This window comes from Phaseolus vulgaris, chromosome 8 (genome assembly GCF_000499845.2).
Source record: "Phaseolus vulgaris cultivar G19833 chromosome 8, P. vulgaris v2.0, whole genome shotgun sequence".
NCBI classification, from domain to species: domain Eukaryota; kingdom Viridiplantae; phylum Streptophyta; class Magnoliopsida; order Fabales; family Fabaceae; genus Phaseolus; species Phaseolus vulgaris.
The window spans coordinates 9,590,202-9,607,688 of NC_023752.2; the positions used below are offsets into that span (position 1 = coordinate 9,590,202).

The window sequence follows — 17,487 nt, forward strand, 5'->3', positions numbered from 1 at the left end:
CGAAAAATAAAATTTAAAATTGACTAATCTTGCAACACAAAAATTTCTCATGTTTAGGGTTAGGAATAAGAATGATCAAACTAAACTCAGTTTGATAGAGTAGTTTGAAAAGACAGCAAAATAAAGAGGTATTCTGAAAAAATCAAAATTTTAGAATGAAATTAAAAAATCAAAATCTCATTCTGAAAAACAATCTCAAAATATAAAAAAAAAAAATACATTAGAAAAAAATTCAGAAAAATAAAATCTAGAAATTAGGGAAAAAGGGTATTCTGATAATTGCAGGAAAAAAGGATTCCAGAATTAGAAAAAGTGTTTCGAAAATTCAAATATAAAAACATATTTCAAAATAAAAAATTCAAAAATATATTTTAGAATATCAAATTCCAAATATATTTTGATACATAATCCTTTAAAAAAATTGTCATTTTATATAAGATATCGTATATAAATTTAAAGACATGGCGCAAGAAACAATTGCCTAAACTGAATCTATAAATTGATATGATTAATAAAAATAGCAATTATATTTTAAGAAAATAAAAATAATATTAATGTTAAATATATATTAATTTACATATTAAATCGTTAATATAATTAAAACTAGTTTTATTTTAACCCACTTAAAAGAAGAGAGTCAATGATATCAAAACAAACATAGGCATGGAATGTTAGATTGAGATTTACCTTAAAATGTACTAACCAACCACTAATTCTACCCTAAGTTAATGACTACCTGCTTTTTCTACACACTCTCTCTTGAACGTTTTGAACATTCTTTTGAAAACATATTTTTAATCTTTTATACTATTTTAGAATTTTAGTTTCACCCAACAGATTATATTTCATTAGAAAAATTTAATACGTTTTTATTACTTACTATTTAACAGAAAAATTCATATTCTGACAAAACCCTAAATAGTATTATTTCTTTTAGTGATTAAGATGTGTCTGATACTTTTAGTTGACATCAATCTTGAAGCAAGAAATATATTTATTAGTGAGTCAGAAGCAGAGAAAGTCCTCCTAGTTTTGCAGGCTTTGAAACAAAAAAATGGTTTCTCCAAAACTAGCCATCGTCTCTGCACTAACATTACTCTCTTTCATTTTCATCAATAAATCTGATGCTGCTTCATATTACCCTTCTGGTTTACATGCTGCTAGTGCTGAAGTTACACCCTTTGCTTCTCAGAAAGTTAATCTTTCAGTGTACTATGCAAGCCTGAGCCAACCTTCTGCAACTTTCATTGTTAAGAATCTGGAGGAGATTTTCCACACCGATCTCATCAACATTATCAACCTCCAGCTAGTACCTTGGGCCAATGCTTATGTTAATAAGACCAACCAATCCATAATATGTCAGGTTTTATTCTATTCCTACTATCTTTCTTATGCTTGAAAGAATTATAATTTGATTAGGTAAGATTGTGCTGTAATAAGATTAAGAAAAAAGTTTGCTGATTTGATGCCATGTCATGCAATTGTATTAAAATTTTCTGCAATTAGTATCATTGAAATTTCTCTGTTACTGATATCAATTTGGTTGCTTTAAAGGGTAATAGCAAGCTAAAGGGTCTAAGAAAATTCAAGGAGTTAGCTTATTGCTTCTGATTTTTGTGATTGAAAATGTAAAGTCAAGCATTTCTGATAAATAAATACTAAACAACAATCAAACATTAAAATAGTACAGTATTTGTTCCTCCCAGTTGCTAGGACTCTGGCTTATTTTTTTTCACTCCAATAGCTCAATTGGGGAAAAGGGGTTTAATATTATTCAGTTCCTAACAATATTTTAGCTTAATTTCCCAATCTGAAGAGTTGTGTGATACATGCAAAACCATAACAGTGGGAGAAATCATATTTTAACAACAGGGTGTGCAGTTTTGCTTTAGAATCGTGAGAATGATAAGATGAGAAAAAGAGAGAAATGTTTGTACAATGAGATGACTAATGTGGTAAATTTGATGATTATCTTCCAAATTAAACTTGTACTTCCATTATAAATTCTAGAATGGACCAGATGAATGTGAGCTAAATTCACTGGAAACTTGTGCCCTCAACGTTTGGAATGATGTGGTAAGTGATGTGTCTTTCCCAGTTCTTTATAGAACTAAGCAACCTGACCTCAGAGGGGGTCAGCTTAAATTTTTCATACAAAACCTCTGATATCTACAATCAATTTATGTGCAGAGCAAACATTATGCTCTGATCTACTGCTTTGAGTTTCTGGCAATTGAGGGAAGGCACAAGAATTGGCAAGACTGTTTCAGCCAATTGGACTTGCCTGAGGAACCTGTTCTGAACTGCTATATCGGAGGAAATGCAACAGAGGTTATTTTACTGTAAATTTATATAACTATAATTAGCCAAACCTATAGCAAGGACTTCTCTTACTATGTCAGTGAATTCAATAAACTAAAGATTCATGGTTAATGATATCACTGTGGAACATAATCATAATTATATGAAAAATTATATGTGCTGCTGTATTAGCCTTATAAATACAATCTTGTATGTAAATTGATTTTCTACTTTTTGGACTATGCTTTATGATAACATAGAACTTTAATTGCTATGCAGATTGGACAAAAATATATTAATGAAACTGCACCCCTCGAATTTCTGCCTTTAGTGATAGTAAACAATCAATCAGTTGGAAAGGTTTGTTCTTTCTTTCACTTTTCTCTCAACAAGAAAATACTGTACATATCTATTGTTTTGACTAATGTTTGCATCACCACTGGATTTTTTTAATTATGATAGTGTTAATAAAATTTAGTCATATGTCACATAAAACATAATCATATATATTAGTCCCTCACCAGACAAAAAATTCTTGTCGTTTACATGCATACTTGAACACACTCATACTGACACACATATCAGTTGTACATTTTCCATAATCTTGTGATGATACTCATAAATAAAGAGTAAAAAGACTGTTATTGTTTGTGTTAATTCAGGAATATGAAAATTTTACACGATATGTTTGTGAGGCTTATAGAGGCACTCCTGTTCCAGCAGTATGCAATGCAACCTTCATTAGGAATGGATGGAGTACAAATAAGTTGTGAAGTGGTGTGTGTATTCGCTAAGAATGGTTTTACAAGCAGGAGAAGAAGAACATTTTGGTGAGAGCTCTTCAGAAAAAAAGCACAGAACCTTGTGGAACAACTTACATTTATAGTCATCATGGTAGTGATAAACCACCTTGTCTGCACAACATTCATAAGAGAAAAAAAAATGCAAATACCCAAAAAATATCAATACATATGTTTCATTAGTTTTATGGTATGTGTAATGTGATTGTCTTCTAATGTATCTCTGTATGAGCATGTCAGAATACATGCCAGATAGTTAATCATTGCATACCTCAGGCCTGCCACACAATGAAAGCTGCATATACCTAATACCAGTTAACACTGATTTTTCATCAGTATCTCCAATTTAAAACTGGCATTTAGATCGTTTTTGAAAAGAAAAAAACCTTAATATTTCAACTCTTTTTATAAAAAAGTAAACTGTTCATAAAATAAACTAGATATGCAGTGAAAAAGCTAAATTTTAGTGAATAAATATTTTTTAGAAAAAATGTTTTTATTATTCTAAAAATATTCAGTTTATAATATTTTATATTTTTTACATACTTTTACTGTAAATATTTTTTTATCATGTAAACGAAATTAATCATATTAAAGTTTTATAGTAAACACAAAATTTAACTTTGATTATAACAACAAGTAGTTATACATATAATTAATTACTAAAATATCTAATTCGCCTATACGAATTATAGATTATTGGTTTAATTTCACCACTATGCCCCTTTTTTTCTTAAGAAAAACTTCGGAATGGAAAACTAAATAGTATTTGGTTAGTATAAAACAGGAATCTAGTTATAATATATTTATATTTAGGTCTAATTATATTATTGGTCTCTACATTTAGGGTTAATATTTCATTTAATACGGTAGTTTTTACAAAAAATCAATTTGGTCTCTATATTTTTTAAAAAGTATTTAAATTGATCATTTTTGTTAAGTTTCACCTAACCGCGTCAAGTGCTCTGCTTATGTGATAGAGAGAAGTGAGATTGGGTGTTGTGTGAGGTGGCAAGTGGAGTGGAGTGACAAATTATTGAAAATTCAATTGGGGGTTAGGGTTTTTGAATTGGAATTAGCAAGTGGGTGATTGAGGTTAGGATTTTTTTAATTACAATCAGTGAGGGGGCGATTGGAGTTAGGGTTTTTTTAATTGCAATCAATGTGGCAACCAATGAGTTTGGGCAATTGGGGTTATAGGTTGATTTTCCTTATTTTAGCCAACATGTTCAATTTTCTAACAATTGAATCAACAATAATTAATTTTGGATTCTTTTAACGTTTTTGTGTATGATTTTTCAAGTTCTTGAGTTGGTTGGAAACGCCGCGAGAGACAACAAGAAGACCTAAATTGTGCCTTGTCACATTCAATTGGCGGTGAGGAACGACGAAGAGTTGAGCAAGCTTCGTGGAGATGTCATCATAGCTAACTGAGGTGTTATGTCTAATATTCACAATCTTTTGCTTCCAAAGAATGTCGGTGGCTCATCCAAGGGTGTTGGTGTTGACGATGACTCTTAAGTATTAGGATTTAATTTTTGTGAACTGAGGCTGAATTTAGACTTTCCATTGTCTTACTGTTTTGTAGTTCTTGATCTTAAGACAATAGAAAATCCAAATTCAGCCTCAGTTCATAAAAATTAAATCCCAACACTTAAGAGTCATCGTCAGCACCAACACCCTTGGATGAGTCACCGACCTTCTTTGGAAGCAAAAGATTGTGAATATTAGACATAACACCTCAGTTAGCGATGACGACATCTCCACGAAGCTTGCTCAACTCTTCGTCGTTCCTCACCACCAATTGAATGTGACTAGGCACAATTCAGGTCTTCTTGTTGTCTATCGTGGCGTTTCCAGCCAACTCAAGAACCTGAATAATCAGACACCAAAAACGTTCAATAAAAAAGGAATCAAAAATTAATTATTTTCGATTCAATGGTTAGAAAATTGAACATGTTAGCTAAAATAGGAGAAATCAACCTATAATCCCAATTGCCCAAACTCACTAGTTGTCACTAATTGCAATTAAAACACCCTAATCCCAATCGTCCACTCATTGATTGCAATTAAAAACTCCTAACCCCAATCATCCACTTCCTGATTGTAATTAAAAAAACTCTAACCCCCCAATTGGTTTCTCAATAATCTATCAATCCACTCCACTTGCTACCTTACACAACATCCAATCATACTTCTCTCTACCACATAAGCAACACTTGACGCCATTGGTTGGGACTAATATTGACCCTAAATATAAGGGTCAATAAGGTAATTATACCATATATTTACATGGTTAATTATCAAACATATATATCGTAAAAGTATTTTTTTAATAATTACTTTAAACGTTATATTTGAAACTTTCAAATAGCGGAAACTGTAAATTATTTACATTAACTAAGGATGCAAAATAATAAAAGTTGGTTCTAGACGATCCTTACAAACTTTAAGGCATCCTTGCAGTTGAAGATAAAATCATTTATTTCACAGGTTTAGGTCCTCTCTCCCACCACTGTCTTTAGCCTCTATCTCTTCGGCAATATTTTAGACCACTGGAAGCATATAATAATTTAATAATGAAACTTTAAAACATCATTACCCATTGCATTTTACTAAAAATGGGGGCATTTACTTTTTAAAATTTTCAAAACAGAGTATATATACATATATTTTTAATTTTATAGGTAAATGTTACAAAGTCCAGCAGATAAAAGTGGAAAAATATAATATGAACTAGACCACAAAACCTGCTAATAGAGGCAACTGGAAAAACAGATTCTTCATTTTGGATGAGTAGCGCCTTTGCCTTGTTAGGCATGAGAAAATACTGCACCACCACTAGAATCTCCATACAGGGCCCTCTGCTAGCTTGAAACAGCTGATTTTTTTTTAATATATATGCTTAAGTGTACTGCATACTAGTTGATATGCAAGTAGCAAACTACTTAGCGCGTGTTAATAAATGTAAGGGCCATTTTTTTCCCAATTCATCAGAGTTGTTGCTTCTGAGTTAGGTACATTGTAATGTGCAAACGGCCATTTGATGTCCCTATAACAGGAATCCAAAGACACACTTAAAAGATTCAGACTAGTGTCTGATTATTGAGACGAAAAACCAACGGATGAAGCTAATTGCAAGCTATATCCTCTCAGTAGTTAATATCAACTTTGCATGATTTTCATTCATAATAAATTAAGACATTGAATTCTTACACCAATGAGTGAATTGTAGGATCGCTAAGATGCCACTCAAAACTGAGAAATAATACATCGTTGCAAATATCAACTTATGCGGTTTGACATGCATCACTCACTTATTGTTTTCCAAACACCATTACATATATCAAAAACAGTCGTCATAGAGGTGTCATATTCAAACTTCTCAACTGCGTCTTTATCCTTTTCCACAATATCTGCAAATGAGGATTAAGGAGCAACCAATTTTTTTTTAAGAAAAGGATCAACAGATAATATCACATACAGAATACCAGAAAAAACAGATAAAGGGGCAGAGAATAGTAAATTCATCAAAAAGGATACAGCCTGAGATTTTGGACTGTTCACCCAAGTTAGGCACAATATTTGTCACAGAAGCATACATTGAAAGTATCATCCTGAAAAGGAAAAGAAGAACACATTTATATTCCACTTTATGTAGAATATGCTAAAATCGAACACCATCATTAGCTCAGAACAAGCAACTGAGAGATTCCAACATGAAACACGTCAATCATATGTATGAGGCAGCTTTACCATCTTAGATTCAAGTTTTGTAATTTACTTACTGTGTCCTTAGCTTAGTCTTCTCAATTTTCTGTAAGGTCTTCTTTTGCTCTTGGACAGAAATCCATTGCTGTTCTAGATCATTAAACTCTTCGCCGATGGCTGTGCTGATGAGAAATAAATGGTAAGACACATCATGCTAGAAAGCTACACAATTGAAAAGACAAAAAATCGACTAGAGACATATCTAAACTCTTCTTTTAACAAACGTTCTTTTTCAAGCTCTTCCTCCAGTTCTCTCTGCAGAAGGTCTAGTTCTGCATCAGCAACAGTCTCAGATCTAGCTTCCTCTATTTTCTGCTTGCAAGCATCAACTTTTTTCTCATAATCTGACTCATACAAAAACAGTCAAAAGAACAATACAATCAAGAAGATCCACTCATAGCAGACAACATTGATAAGAACTACAATTTCTAGCAAAATTCTAATTTCGGCTGCAAAGTTAAGGTTTTTGCGAGTCCGGGACCACAATTGTGGCCACATTTGTCCACGACTTCTCACAATATCAAGGAATAGAACGAAACCAAACTGCAATTTTTAAACCTTTTGTAATACACATATGACTAGAAACTTTCTATCAAAACCAACAGCTTTTGTGAGAGCGTTTAACAAAGATTCGTTCGTAATCAGAAGTTTAGCTATAAAAAGCTTAACAGTAAATTTGCAACATCTGATATAGAAATGTAAGGAAAAGGGGTATAGAATTGGTGATGAAAAAAAGGGAATTGGAATAAACCTTGGAGTGAGGAGCGAACGTGGTGGAGGTGGGAGTGGGAAGAGGAAGAGAGAGAGAGGTTTTGTTGGAGAGAATAGGAGAGGTTGTTGAGGTCGCGCGGTTCCACCAATACCTTAACGAGGTCGTCGGTGTAGGAGATCAGCTTCTCCACCTCCATGTTTCTTGAAGGTTCCGCCATCACTCTGCAAAACCCTTTCCCCTTTCTCTTCAGATAAAAAATTGAAATTTGAAAATTTGCTGGTTGGGGTTTCTGAACTCTTCTCCGGGAAGAGATTTGAATTTTGCTCTTTCCCTTTTCAAGGAGGGAAACATTTCATTAGCCATGCTTCCTTTAAATAATAATATTATTTTTATCTAAATCTATAAAAGGGATTTTTCTCGTAACTTTTATTTTATTTTATTCTTATCCTTATAATTTTATTTTATTATTTTAAAAATATATGAGAGGGAATATTTTTTATTTTTTGATTTTTTTTTATTTTAAAAATTAAATTTTAAATTTTAAATTTTAAATTTATCCCTCAATATCTATATATAAAAGGGATTTTTCTCGTAACTGTTATTTTATTTTATTCTTATCCTTATAATTTTATTTTATTATTTTAAAAATATATGAGAGGGAATATTTATTATTTTGTGATTTTTTTATTTTAAAAATTAAATTTTAAATTTTAAATTTTAAATTTATCCCTCAATATTTATATATAAAAGGGATTTTTCTCGTAACTGTTATTTTATTTTATTCTTATCCTTATAATTTTATTTTATTATTTTAAAAATATATGAGAGGAAATATTTATTATTTTTTTATTTTTTTATTTTAAAAATTAAATTTTAAATTTTAAATTTTGAATTTATCCTTCAATATCTATATATAAAAGGGATTTTTCTCGTAACTGTTATTTTATTTTATTCTTATCTTTATAATTTTATTTTATTATTTTAAAAATATATGAGAGGAGATATTTGTCATTTTGTGACTTCTTTATTTTTAAAAACTAAATTTTGAAGTTTAAATTTTGAAATTTTAAATTTTAAATTTAAATTTTGAATTATGAATTATGGAGTAATTGTAAACATAATTCAAAATGCCAGTTAAGAAGTCGTCTTGAACTTAATTTTTGATTCATTGAGTAGTTTTGAAATCGTCATCTTTTTATCATCTCTCTCAACCTCAAAAACGAAGAGAAGGTTACTCCTCTTTTGAGTTATTCAACCGAACATGAGATCATAACCTTCACCTGTGCGCATCTAAGGACCAACAACGCCGTGTGATCTTCATTGTGTTTCTCTCTTGCTTTAGATTTTTTCTCTCTCACTCTCTCTATAAAAAAAATCAGTAAAAGTTCAAAGAGAATGAAAGAGAATATATCAAAAACAAAAAATTACACAAAATATTCAGATGTGTGCTTGCTTGCATAATATTGACATGAAAACACGCCTATGGGGAATGAAGAAGAAAGGGAAAAAATGCACGATGATACGAAAGAACAAATTTGTAAAGAAAATAACAAATTTGTAGAGAAAAAAAAATGAGAAATGAGAGACAAATAAATATAATGATAAATAATATATAATCATAAAAAAATGTGACAAAGAAGTTGAGTAAAGTGAAGAAGAGAATGTGCATACCTAAGAAGAATGAAAGAGTTCTTTTTGTTGAAAGCATGAAACTTTCTTTTTCTTCTTCTTTCCTACATCATTACACACAATTATTTTAGGAAAAATGGTTCACTTCTTTAGATCCAACGTTAATTGGTTCTTGGATGATGTAAGTGGTTTTCTCAACCATTGAAGAAGAAAGGGAGAAGAATGAGGTTTGAAGGAGAATGTTTGGTTGAATAAGTGAAAGAAGAGTAACTCAAAATATTTTGAATTATATTTACAATTACTCCATAATTCATAATTCATAATTCATAATTCATAATTCATAATTCATAATTCATAATTCAAAATTCAAAATTCAAAAATTCAAAATTCAAAATTCAAAATTCAAAATTCAAAATTTAGTTTTTAAAATCAAAGAAGTCACAAAATGACAAATATCTCCTCTCATGTATTTTTTAAATAATAAAATAAAATATATTAGTATAAAGATAAAATTGGAATAAAATAAAATGGAAGTTAAGAGGAGAATCTCCTATATAGATATAGATTCTTATTATCACATTTTAAATGAAAATAAGAGATTTATAAATTGAAGAAAAAATTTAGTTTAGCTCTCTCAGTTTTCATTCAAAATTAATCTTTTTTTTTTATATTTTCAAAACCATAACTTTTCTTCTTGTATTTTTTATAATTGTTAAATTTAATCTCTTTTTTCTAAAGAAAATTTTATAAAGCTAAATGGCTAAATTAAACACCCATCTCTGAATACTCTAAAATACATTTAAGGAATATCTTACCTTTACTTCTTTAGTTGGTCTTCTTATCCGAATTGCAATTTATTATTAATTTCAGCTCTCAAACTGAGTTGGATGATTATGCAGAATTTGTTTTAACTGTTTAACAAAATATCAAAATTTAATCCTGAAGAAAAAACTCTCATCCTATTACTATATTCATTCCCTCTGTCTAATTAAAGTGCAAGTATATAACAGTAAAAGAAAGCTCTTTGAAGAATAAACATGTTCATATAGTTCTCCAGGGTACATATAAACATGAATCTGTACAAATCAAATTATAATAACTAGGATCAGTATAACACAGAAAAGAGGTTTTGTGGTTTACTCCTTAGTCTTTGACATTCTAGCTTTAGTTTTTCCAAGTTGAAAATCTTAGTAGTTGAATTCCTTTGTACTCCAAAACTAGTTCATTGTCATTTTGTCCTTCAATCCTGGCTTCATATGAGCCTTCACTTCCTCTCAAAACTTCTCTGATTTCCATCAAAATATTTTTGCTCAATTGGCAACCCTTCAAGCTAATCTCAGCCTCAACAGGGTCACCCCTCTGCATCTCCTCCCATGTTTGTAACCAATCAAGAGAGGAGATACAAGGTTGCAAAAACAATTGCTCCATGGCAATTCTTGCTTCTGAGAAACGACTTGGGAAATGTGATTCAATTGATTGTAACAAGGCTTGGTAATGCAATAAATGTACTGTAAAGAATGACCTGAAATTCAAGTTGTTTTTCACTTTCTCACAAGCACCTCCATCCCCAAAAGTTATAATTCCCCTACTGCCAGAGGTGTTGATCAAATCCTGAGCCACCTTTAGAAACTGTAGGGCTTGTCTTCTGGTTCTTACTCTTCCCATATGTGGAAGATCAATCATAGAATTGAAGGCCAAAAACTCACCCCTCCCACCCCTTTTGTCCATTTTCTTAATCTCAGCAACAAGTTCCTTCACTCCTTTCTCCTCTACCTTCAACTTCAAACCACAGGATTTGGCATGCTCATAGAGGTGCCTTTTAGTTTCATCAAAACTTGATGGACTGGAACCACATTCAAGACCCTCACCATCCCATTTAATTGATGTCAATTTCAATGTTTTGTTCATGTGTGCAATAGCCTCAATCAGTGAAGCCCATCGAACCCCATTTCCAATACAAAAGTCCACTAAGTGTACACCGGTACAATCTTGTGGCATGGCTTCAAGAATTGCAGAAACAGCTGCAAAGTCAGCAATTTTCCCAATTGGGAGACCTTGATAGAGTGCCCTCGAAGCAGGCTCAAAGTTCTTGAAGGCCTCCCCTTTGAGATAGTCTCCATGATTGGTCATTCCTTGAGACAAGTAGAATACAAGGCGTTCTAGAGACTCACCTAGTGGACTAGCCTTCTGGCTCATGCACCTCAAAATCACTTCTGCTAGTGATTTTTGTCCTTGCTCCAAGGCCTCTCCATATGCCTCCAGCAAGTGTGGAAGACTCACTTGGTTCTCAATTTCCTTGTTTTCGTGAGGTAAATTCAATGGTGATGTTTGATTTGTGGACAACTCTGACCTCACAGATGGGGTAGGACTCCAAGCATTTTCCACCTCACTCGACAAATTCTGTGAAGGGAAGAAGCTCCCTTCACTCTCTCTCAGGTATCCATGACCTTGAAAACTAGCAATTTCAGTATCCAGGATGGAATCAAGATCATCCAATTCCATGAGTGATGGAAGTTGCACAGTTTCTTCATTGATTGGGTATTGGATATGAATATGATCATTGGAGAAAACTAAGGGGGAGGAAGAAAAGGGTATGGAACAAATTTCAGAAGTGGAATCCTGTAGACTGCTCAACAGTGTATTGAGTCCACAGTCACCAACATGGTCATCCACACTGAAGCCATAGGGTACACAATCACCAACATGATCATACACAGTGAAGGCACAGGAATCAACACCTGATTCAAACATAGTGAAGGCACAGGACTCACTAGGATCATACCCAGTGAAGGCACAGGACTCAACACCTGATTCAAAGGTTGAGTTCATGTCTTCAAAGAATGAACAAGGGGATTGCATATCCTCTTGCTGCATCATCTTTTCTATTGGACTTTCTCACTCTGCAAAGAAGAGAAGTCTTGTTTTGGAATGGGTAGGCTTTGGTGAGTGAGAATGTTTGACTATTTATAGAAAAAAACATTAGAGAAAGGTTGTTTCCCCTCACTTTCAACCAAATTCCTATGATTAAAATAACATGAATTATATTGTAATGAGACATTAAAATAGTGTCTTAAATCATGCATGATCAATCAACATATTATTTCAAATTTGTATTCCTCTTACCAAGCCATGGATATCCTTTGAAAGAAAACAGTAATGTTGATTTAGATTATAATAGAAAATAGAAACTGACGAATAATTTTGAGACAGTTTTTGCAGAGTTTTATTCCCACAAGGTTGCCGTGAAAACTGTATTTCCTCTTTTGGCAGCATCGATAGAACCTTGAACACAATGGGTACCACAATTTACCGGTGTTATCACTATTCCATATTACAATTAAATAATTGATTAGTTAATAGTTCATGTCTTTTCAACCTAATTACGCATCAATTCATCACAAATTTCAACTTCAATCAGAAGGAAACTTCACTTCCTATCACGAAATTTCATGTACACGCGTCCACGTGGGAAGGATCCTTCAGTAAGTCACACGTGTTATCCTAATTGCTCCTTAGATGGGTGCTTTCCAAAACAACACAAACAAAATTAGAGTTTAATTAGTCCATGCAAGCTTTATTTTTTTTTTAAATTTATCTTTTAATATTGGTCCATATAAAAATATGTTATAATCATAAATTATAAGTGATGACTTTGACATAATCCCTATATTAGGTATAAGTTCTATTCTTATGTCCTCAAAATTAAGAATGAATAGGTTCTTGACTTATTATAAACTTTCTAACATATGTTTAATTCTTGCCAAAAAAAACACTAAAAAAAAAATATAAAATAGAAATCTAATTTTAAAGAAAAAAAAAATTAGTTCCTATATTAGTTTCTATTATTGTTAAATTGTTTCTAAATTGGTATCTAATTAGCAACCAAGATTTTAACTACCAATAATAATAGAAACTAATTTAGAGACCAAAAATTTTTTAGTCTCTAAAATGTCTTCAATTTAATTACTATAACAAGTAATTATTTTTTATCACTAAAAAATAGTTTTTATTTTATAATTTTTTTTAATGAAACTTCTTAAATGTGTTCAATCAAATTCATCATTGCTTGTTCTAATGAGGGGTATTATAAAAAAATCATTAATAATGATTAAATATAACATTAATTAATAAAAAAAAATAAGAATGGATGAGAAACTATGAAAGTATTTTCAGTTAAAATCATCCTCGCTCATTTTAATAGTGGATATTATAAACAATCCTGATAATGATTAATTAATAAAAAAATTAATTCTGGACTTTGAAAAACCAAAACGTATGTTCTAATGAAAACCATTTATATGACTTGTTGGTTGAAAAATAAAATATTATATTTAACCATTATTTTATATATAATTTTGTTGGTTGGAGCGTATATATAACATTTAATTTTTTTGTCTTCTGTAAAAAAATTAATTATTTAGTGAAAAACAAAAGTAAAAAACAATGGACAAAATTCGTCACATAATTTTGTTTTTATATTGATTGATTATTATAAAAGTTCCTAAATTTATTTCTACCACTCAAATGTGATTGGGATTTATAGGAATGTCTTAACAATTACTTAAGACAACAAAATAGGAAAATTGAAACAAAAAGTAACAATTATTATTGTTAATGGTATTTTCTCTTTTGCTCCAAAACACCTCACCCGAAACCTTAATCGCTCTAACTTCAAATAAATTATCAACTACAACATAGAGAAATTATCATCTATACCAAAGAGAAACAAAGGAAGAAAATCATCTCACCATATACAACGAACATTTTTTTCTTCCGCGAGCCATGACAAGATTTCCCTTGACGACTTTCCACTGTTGATTTCCGAACTTCACTTCATGTCCATGTTCGTCCAATTGCCTAACAAAAATCAAACTTTCATCAAGCTTGGAACAACTATGACATCCTTCAAAGTTTAGGAACCAACTGGTGTCTTCAACACTATGTCACTCATGCCCGTAACATCAAGAGTTATGTTTTCCTCTAGTCTTACATTTCCAAAGTCTCCAATAACTAGATTCTGCAATGCTTCAGAATCCATGACCCAGGAATCCACACTACTATCCGCGTAACAGACTAAAAGGTCCTCGTCCGCGAAGTCTTCTGCAATGTTGACTTATTTATCATTTGGGCATTGATTCCTGAAATGCCCCACCTCCTTGTAGTTCCAACATGTTACACTTGAGTAATCCCGAGTCTTTGACTGACTCCTTGTTTTGTTCTTTCTCCCACTATCTCTCTGATATTTTTCTTACCTATGATGACATAGCGATTCACTAGATAATTCCCAAAACTCCTTCTTCGGACATCCTCGCCAAGAATGAGATCACGAATCTTCTCAAAAGTGAATTCATCTGATCTCAAAACTGTTGTAACCGTTCTGGATCAACTGTCACGCAAAGACAATAGCAGTAGTAAAGCTTGAACTTCATCATCGAACTTAATGCCCATTGACATAAGTCTGGCTAAGATTGAATTCATTTTATTGATGTGCTCAGTAACTGAACTACCTTAACTTCGTGTTGCAGCGAAAAACAGTCATACCCCGTGCCTAACACCTAGCACCGCACCGTCACTGCTGCACCAGCAGAAAAATGCACGCGCCACCCTACGTCTTCCGTCGTACTGCACCTCTGTGCCGTCTCGCTCACTGCAAGCACTTGCACCTGTTTGCCGCGAAACCCGATCCGCCACCGCACTAGCGCACTCCGCCGCACCGCCTGGACACGACCCTACTACGAGCAAACCACCTACACAACGTCGCGAGCCACCACCACTCTTGTCGCGACCCACACCACTGCACGTCGCACCGCCTACTGCGTGCACCTGCCGCGAGTCGCAGGTCTGGGCTGTCGCGAATCCTGGGCCACCATGAAACCTTAACTTTGGGATGCCGTTGCAGTCCCTACAAAACCCTAGCTTTGTAACGTTGTCGCCGCCTCTGCGAAACCCTAACTTCGGGATGTTACTGCAACCCCTACGAAACTCTAACTTTGGGACGCTATTGTCGCCTATGTGAAACCCTAGCTTTGGGACGCTGTTGTCGCCTATGTGAAATCCTAGCTTTGGGACGCTGTTGTCGCCTATGTGAAACCCTAGCTTTGGGACGCTACTGCAGCCCCTACGAAACCCTAGCTTTGGGATGTTGTTGTCGCCCCTGTGAAACCCTAGCTTTGGGACGCTACTGCAGCCGCAATTTTCATGTATCGTCGATTAATTCTGCTGATCGGATCTCTAGTGTGTAAACGAACCAAACTCTGATGCCACTTGCACGGAAGCAACACACATATGAATCAACTGCAGAAAATAAACAACACAAGATTTAACGTGGTTTGGTCGCCAACTGCAACCTACATCTACACGGACAACTATTAGGTTTTCATTTTGTCATATTGCACACCAATTACTAGTACAATAATCTCTTTAAATAAAGATTATAAAAGGAACACAATGATTAAGCTCACTCACTAAACATGATGTCTAGTCAGCTCAACCCAATTGGTCTGTGCTTCATACCCAACCCTTAGAATTCTTAAAACTAAAATAATGACTTTACTAAAAAGACAACTAGTCTTATTCTTATCATCCTTCTATTCATCTTTTCCTGATAATTATTGTGTTTTTTATTGGACCTCTTCTAATACATCATGACTCATTCTTGACCAATGCATCATTGGATCAACTTTGTAGAATTTCGTTGGTCGAATTAAAGTCTCAATGAATTATTCACATAATTTGTGAATTATTTTTTAAAATATATTTAAATATAATTTTCTAAATGAATACTTTTCGTAAATAAATTAAATTGAATTTTTTGTAAATAAATTCAATTACATTTTTAATAATTTTTTAGTAGATTAATTAAAAAATATCTAATTTATTATAATCCAAAATAAAATCTATCAAATCCATCCACCGTTTCATTCTTACTAAAACCATAAACCATAACCTCAATGTTGTAAATATGTGGCAAATTCGGTTTCTTGTTATCTCATTACACCTCTTTTTAGAAGAAAGCATTTTATGGTATCAAAATACATTTCTTCTAGTTAATCGGAACCTGATAAAAGATAATTTTAGTTAAAGCTCTGTAATATCCTAGTGTTTCATCACACAGGAAAAACATAAGGACAAATATTATAACTTTTGAACTTAAAGTGTGGTGTAGAATAAGTAAAAGGATTTTCCTAATGTGGTCTCCAATAAAAAGGATCTAATCTGCTAACTTTTTTTAATGTCTGGTTAATAAACCCTTTGAAAGTTTGAAACTCGACGAATAAAACAATTTAACTTCCAAATTATCCTTTCATAATCTGAAATAAATTCCTCAGAATCAATACACTATTGTCCCTTCCTAATTTGCAACATCCAAGACAAATGTTCGGTCCAAATACTATCGAATTCACGATTATAATATTTCAGTATGATAAAAGTCGCGTTTACCCCAATCTGTGATACCTTTTCTTTTGTTCTGTTTTATATATAACTATTATCACCGATTAACCTAATTAACACTGTGCATCACACTTTTATCTTAAATTACTTAATGACTCTTCACATCATACGAACTTAATCCATTCAACAATTAAATTTGAAGTTTGTTTGTTTAAACTCATAAAAATTTATACAGACAAAAAAAAAACTAAATATTGTTTTATCACCATGTTTTATTTTGACCGATGATATGTTAATTAAAATATAAGTTGTTCTTATCATACAAAAGCATAGATCTTCTCGGATGAAGAAAAGTGGTTTGCTTAATAAGTTGAGTTGTGACTCTGATATATGATTGACGATGTTATTGAAGACGGTGAGAGAAAATTTATCAGTAAAAGATTCTTTGAAACAAGTAAAAAAACAAAAGAAATTATGAATGTATAAGTGAGTATGAGAATTTTGTGTATTCCTTGTGGGATTGATATGTATTTATAGGCTTTTTGGATATGGGCTGAGATATTTATAAATATATATAGAATAAATAAGAGATACAATTTATTACTAAATATTTGTCATTCAATCAGTCATTACTATATAGATATCCAAGTTATATGGTTACATATGATTTGATTAGACTACACCCGATTTGATTGAATTTTATATTATTATGCATATTTTTGTATATTTTGAATATGGTTAGGTACATAAGTTCCAAAGCTTGGAATCCATAAATGAGGTGCAAGTGAACCAATTTGATGGATGAATGAGTTTCGGTATTCGGTAATTGTTCATCAAATTATTTTGATCTGATTATAAATTTATTGTTGTGAGTTGAATTAC

The 17,487-nt window shown here is 32.2% G+C and overlaps 3 protein-coding genes across 3 annotated transcripts; 1 reads left to right on the forward strand and 2 right to left on the reverse strand.

Annotated features, from left to right (window-relative positions):
- Positions 1-1,012: 1,012 nt before the first annotated feature.
- LOC137825488 (gamma-interferon-responsive lysosomal thiol protein-like) lies at positions 1,013-3,288 on the forward strand. The gene is made up of 5 exons (XM_068631156.1): positions 1,013-1,363; positions 2,011-2,076; positions 2,191-2,331; positions 2,581-2,661; positions 2,964-3,288. Exons 1-5 carry the CDS (start codon positions 1,055-1,057, stop codon positions 3,072-3,074), a joined length of 708 nt encoding a protein of 235 aa, XP_068487257.1. The 5' UTR covers positions 1,013-1,054; the 3' UTR covers positions 3,075-3,288.
- Positions 3,289-6,260: 2,972 nt separating this feature from the next.
- On the reverse strand, positions 6,261-7,927 carry LOC137826849 (kinetochore protein SPC24 homolog). The gene is made up of 5 exons (XM_068632997.1): positions 7,624-7,927; positions 7,074-7,216; positions 6,890-6,990; positions 6,645-6,718; positions 6,261-6,517 (listed from the first exon to the last, which is right to left on the reverse strand). The coding sequence occupies exons 1-5, from the start codon at positions 7,799-7,801 to the stop codon at positions 6,411-6,413; spliced, it is 603 nt and encodes a 200-aa protein (XP_068489098.1). The 5' UTR covers positions 7,802-7,927; the 3' UTR covers positions 6,261-6,410.
- Positions 7,928-10,236: 2,309 nt separating this feature from the next.
- Positions 10,237-12,185, reverse strand: LOC137826753 (protein NODULATION SIGNALING PATHWAY 2-like). The gene has a single exon (XM_068632891.1). The coding sequence runs from the start codon at positions 12,088-12,090 to the stop codon at positions 10,378-10,380; it is 1,713 nt and encodes a 570-aa protein (XP_068488992.1). The 5' UTR covers positions 12,091-12,185; the 3' UTR covers positions 10,237-10,377.
- Between the last annotated feature and the right edge of the window lie 5,302 nt (positions 12,186-17,487).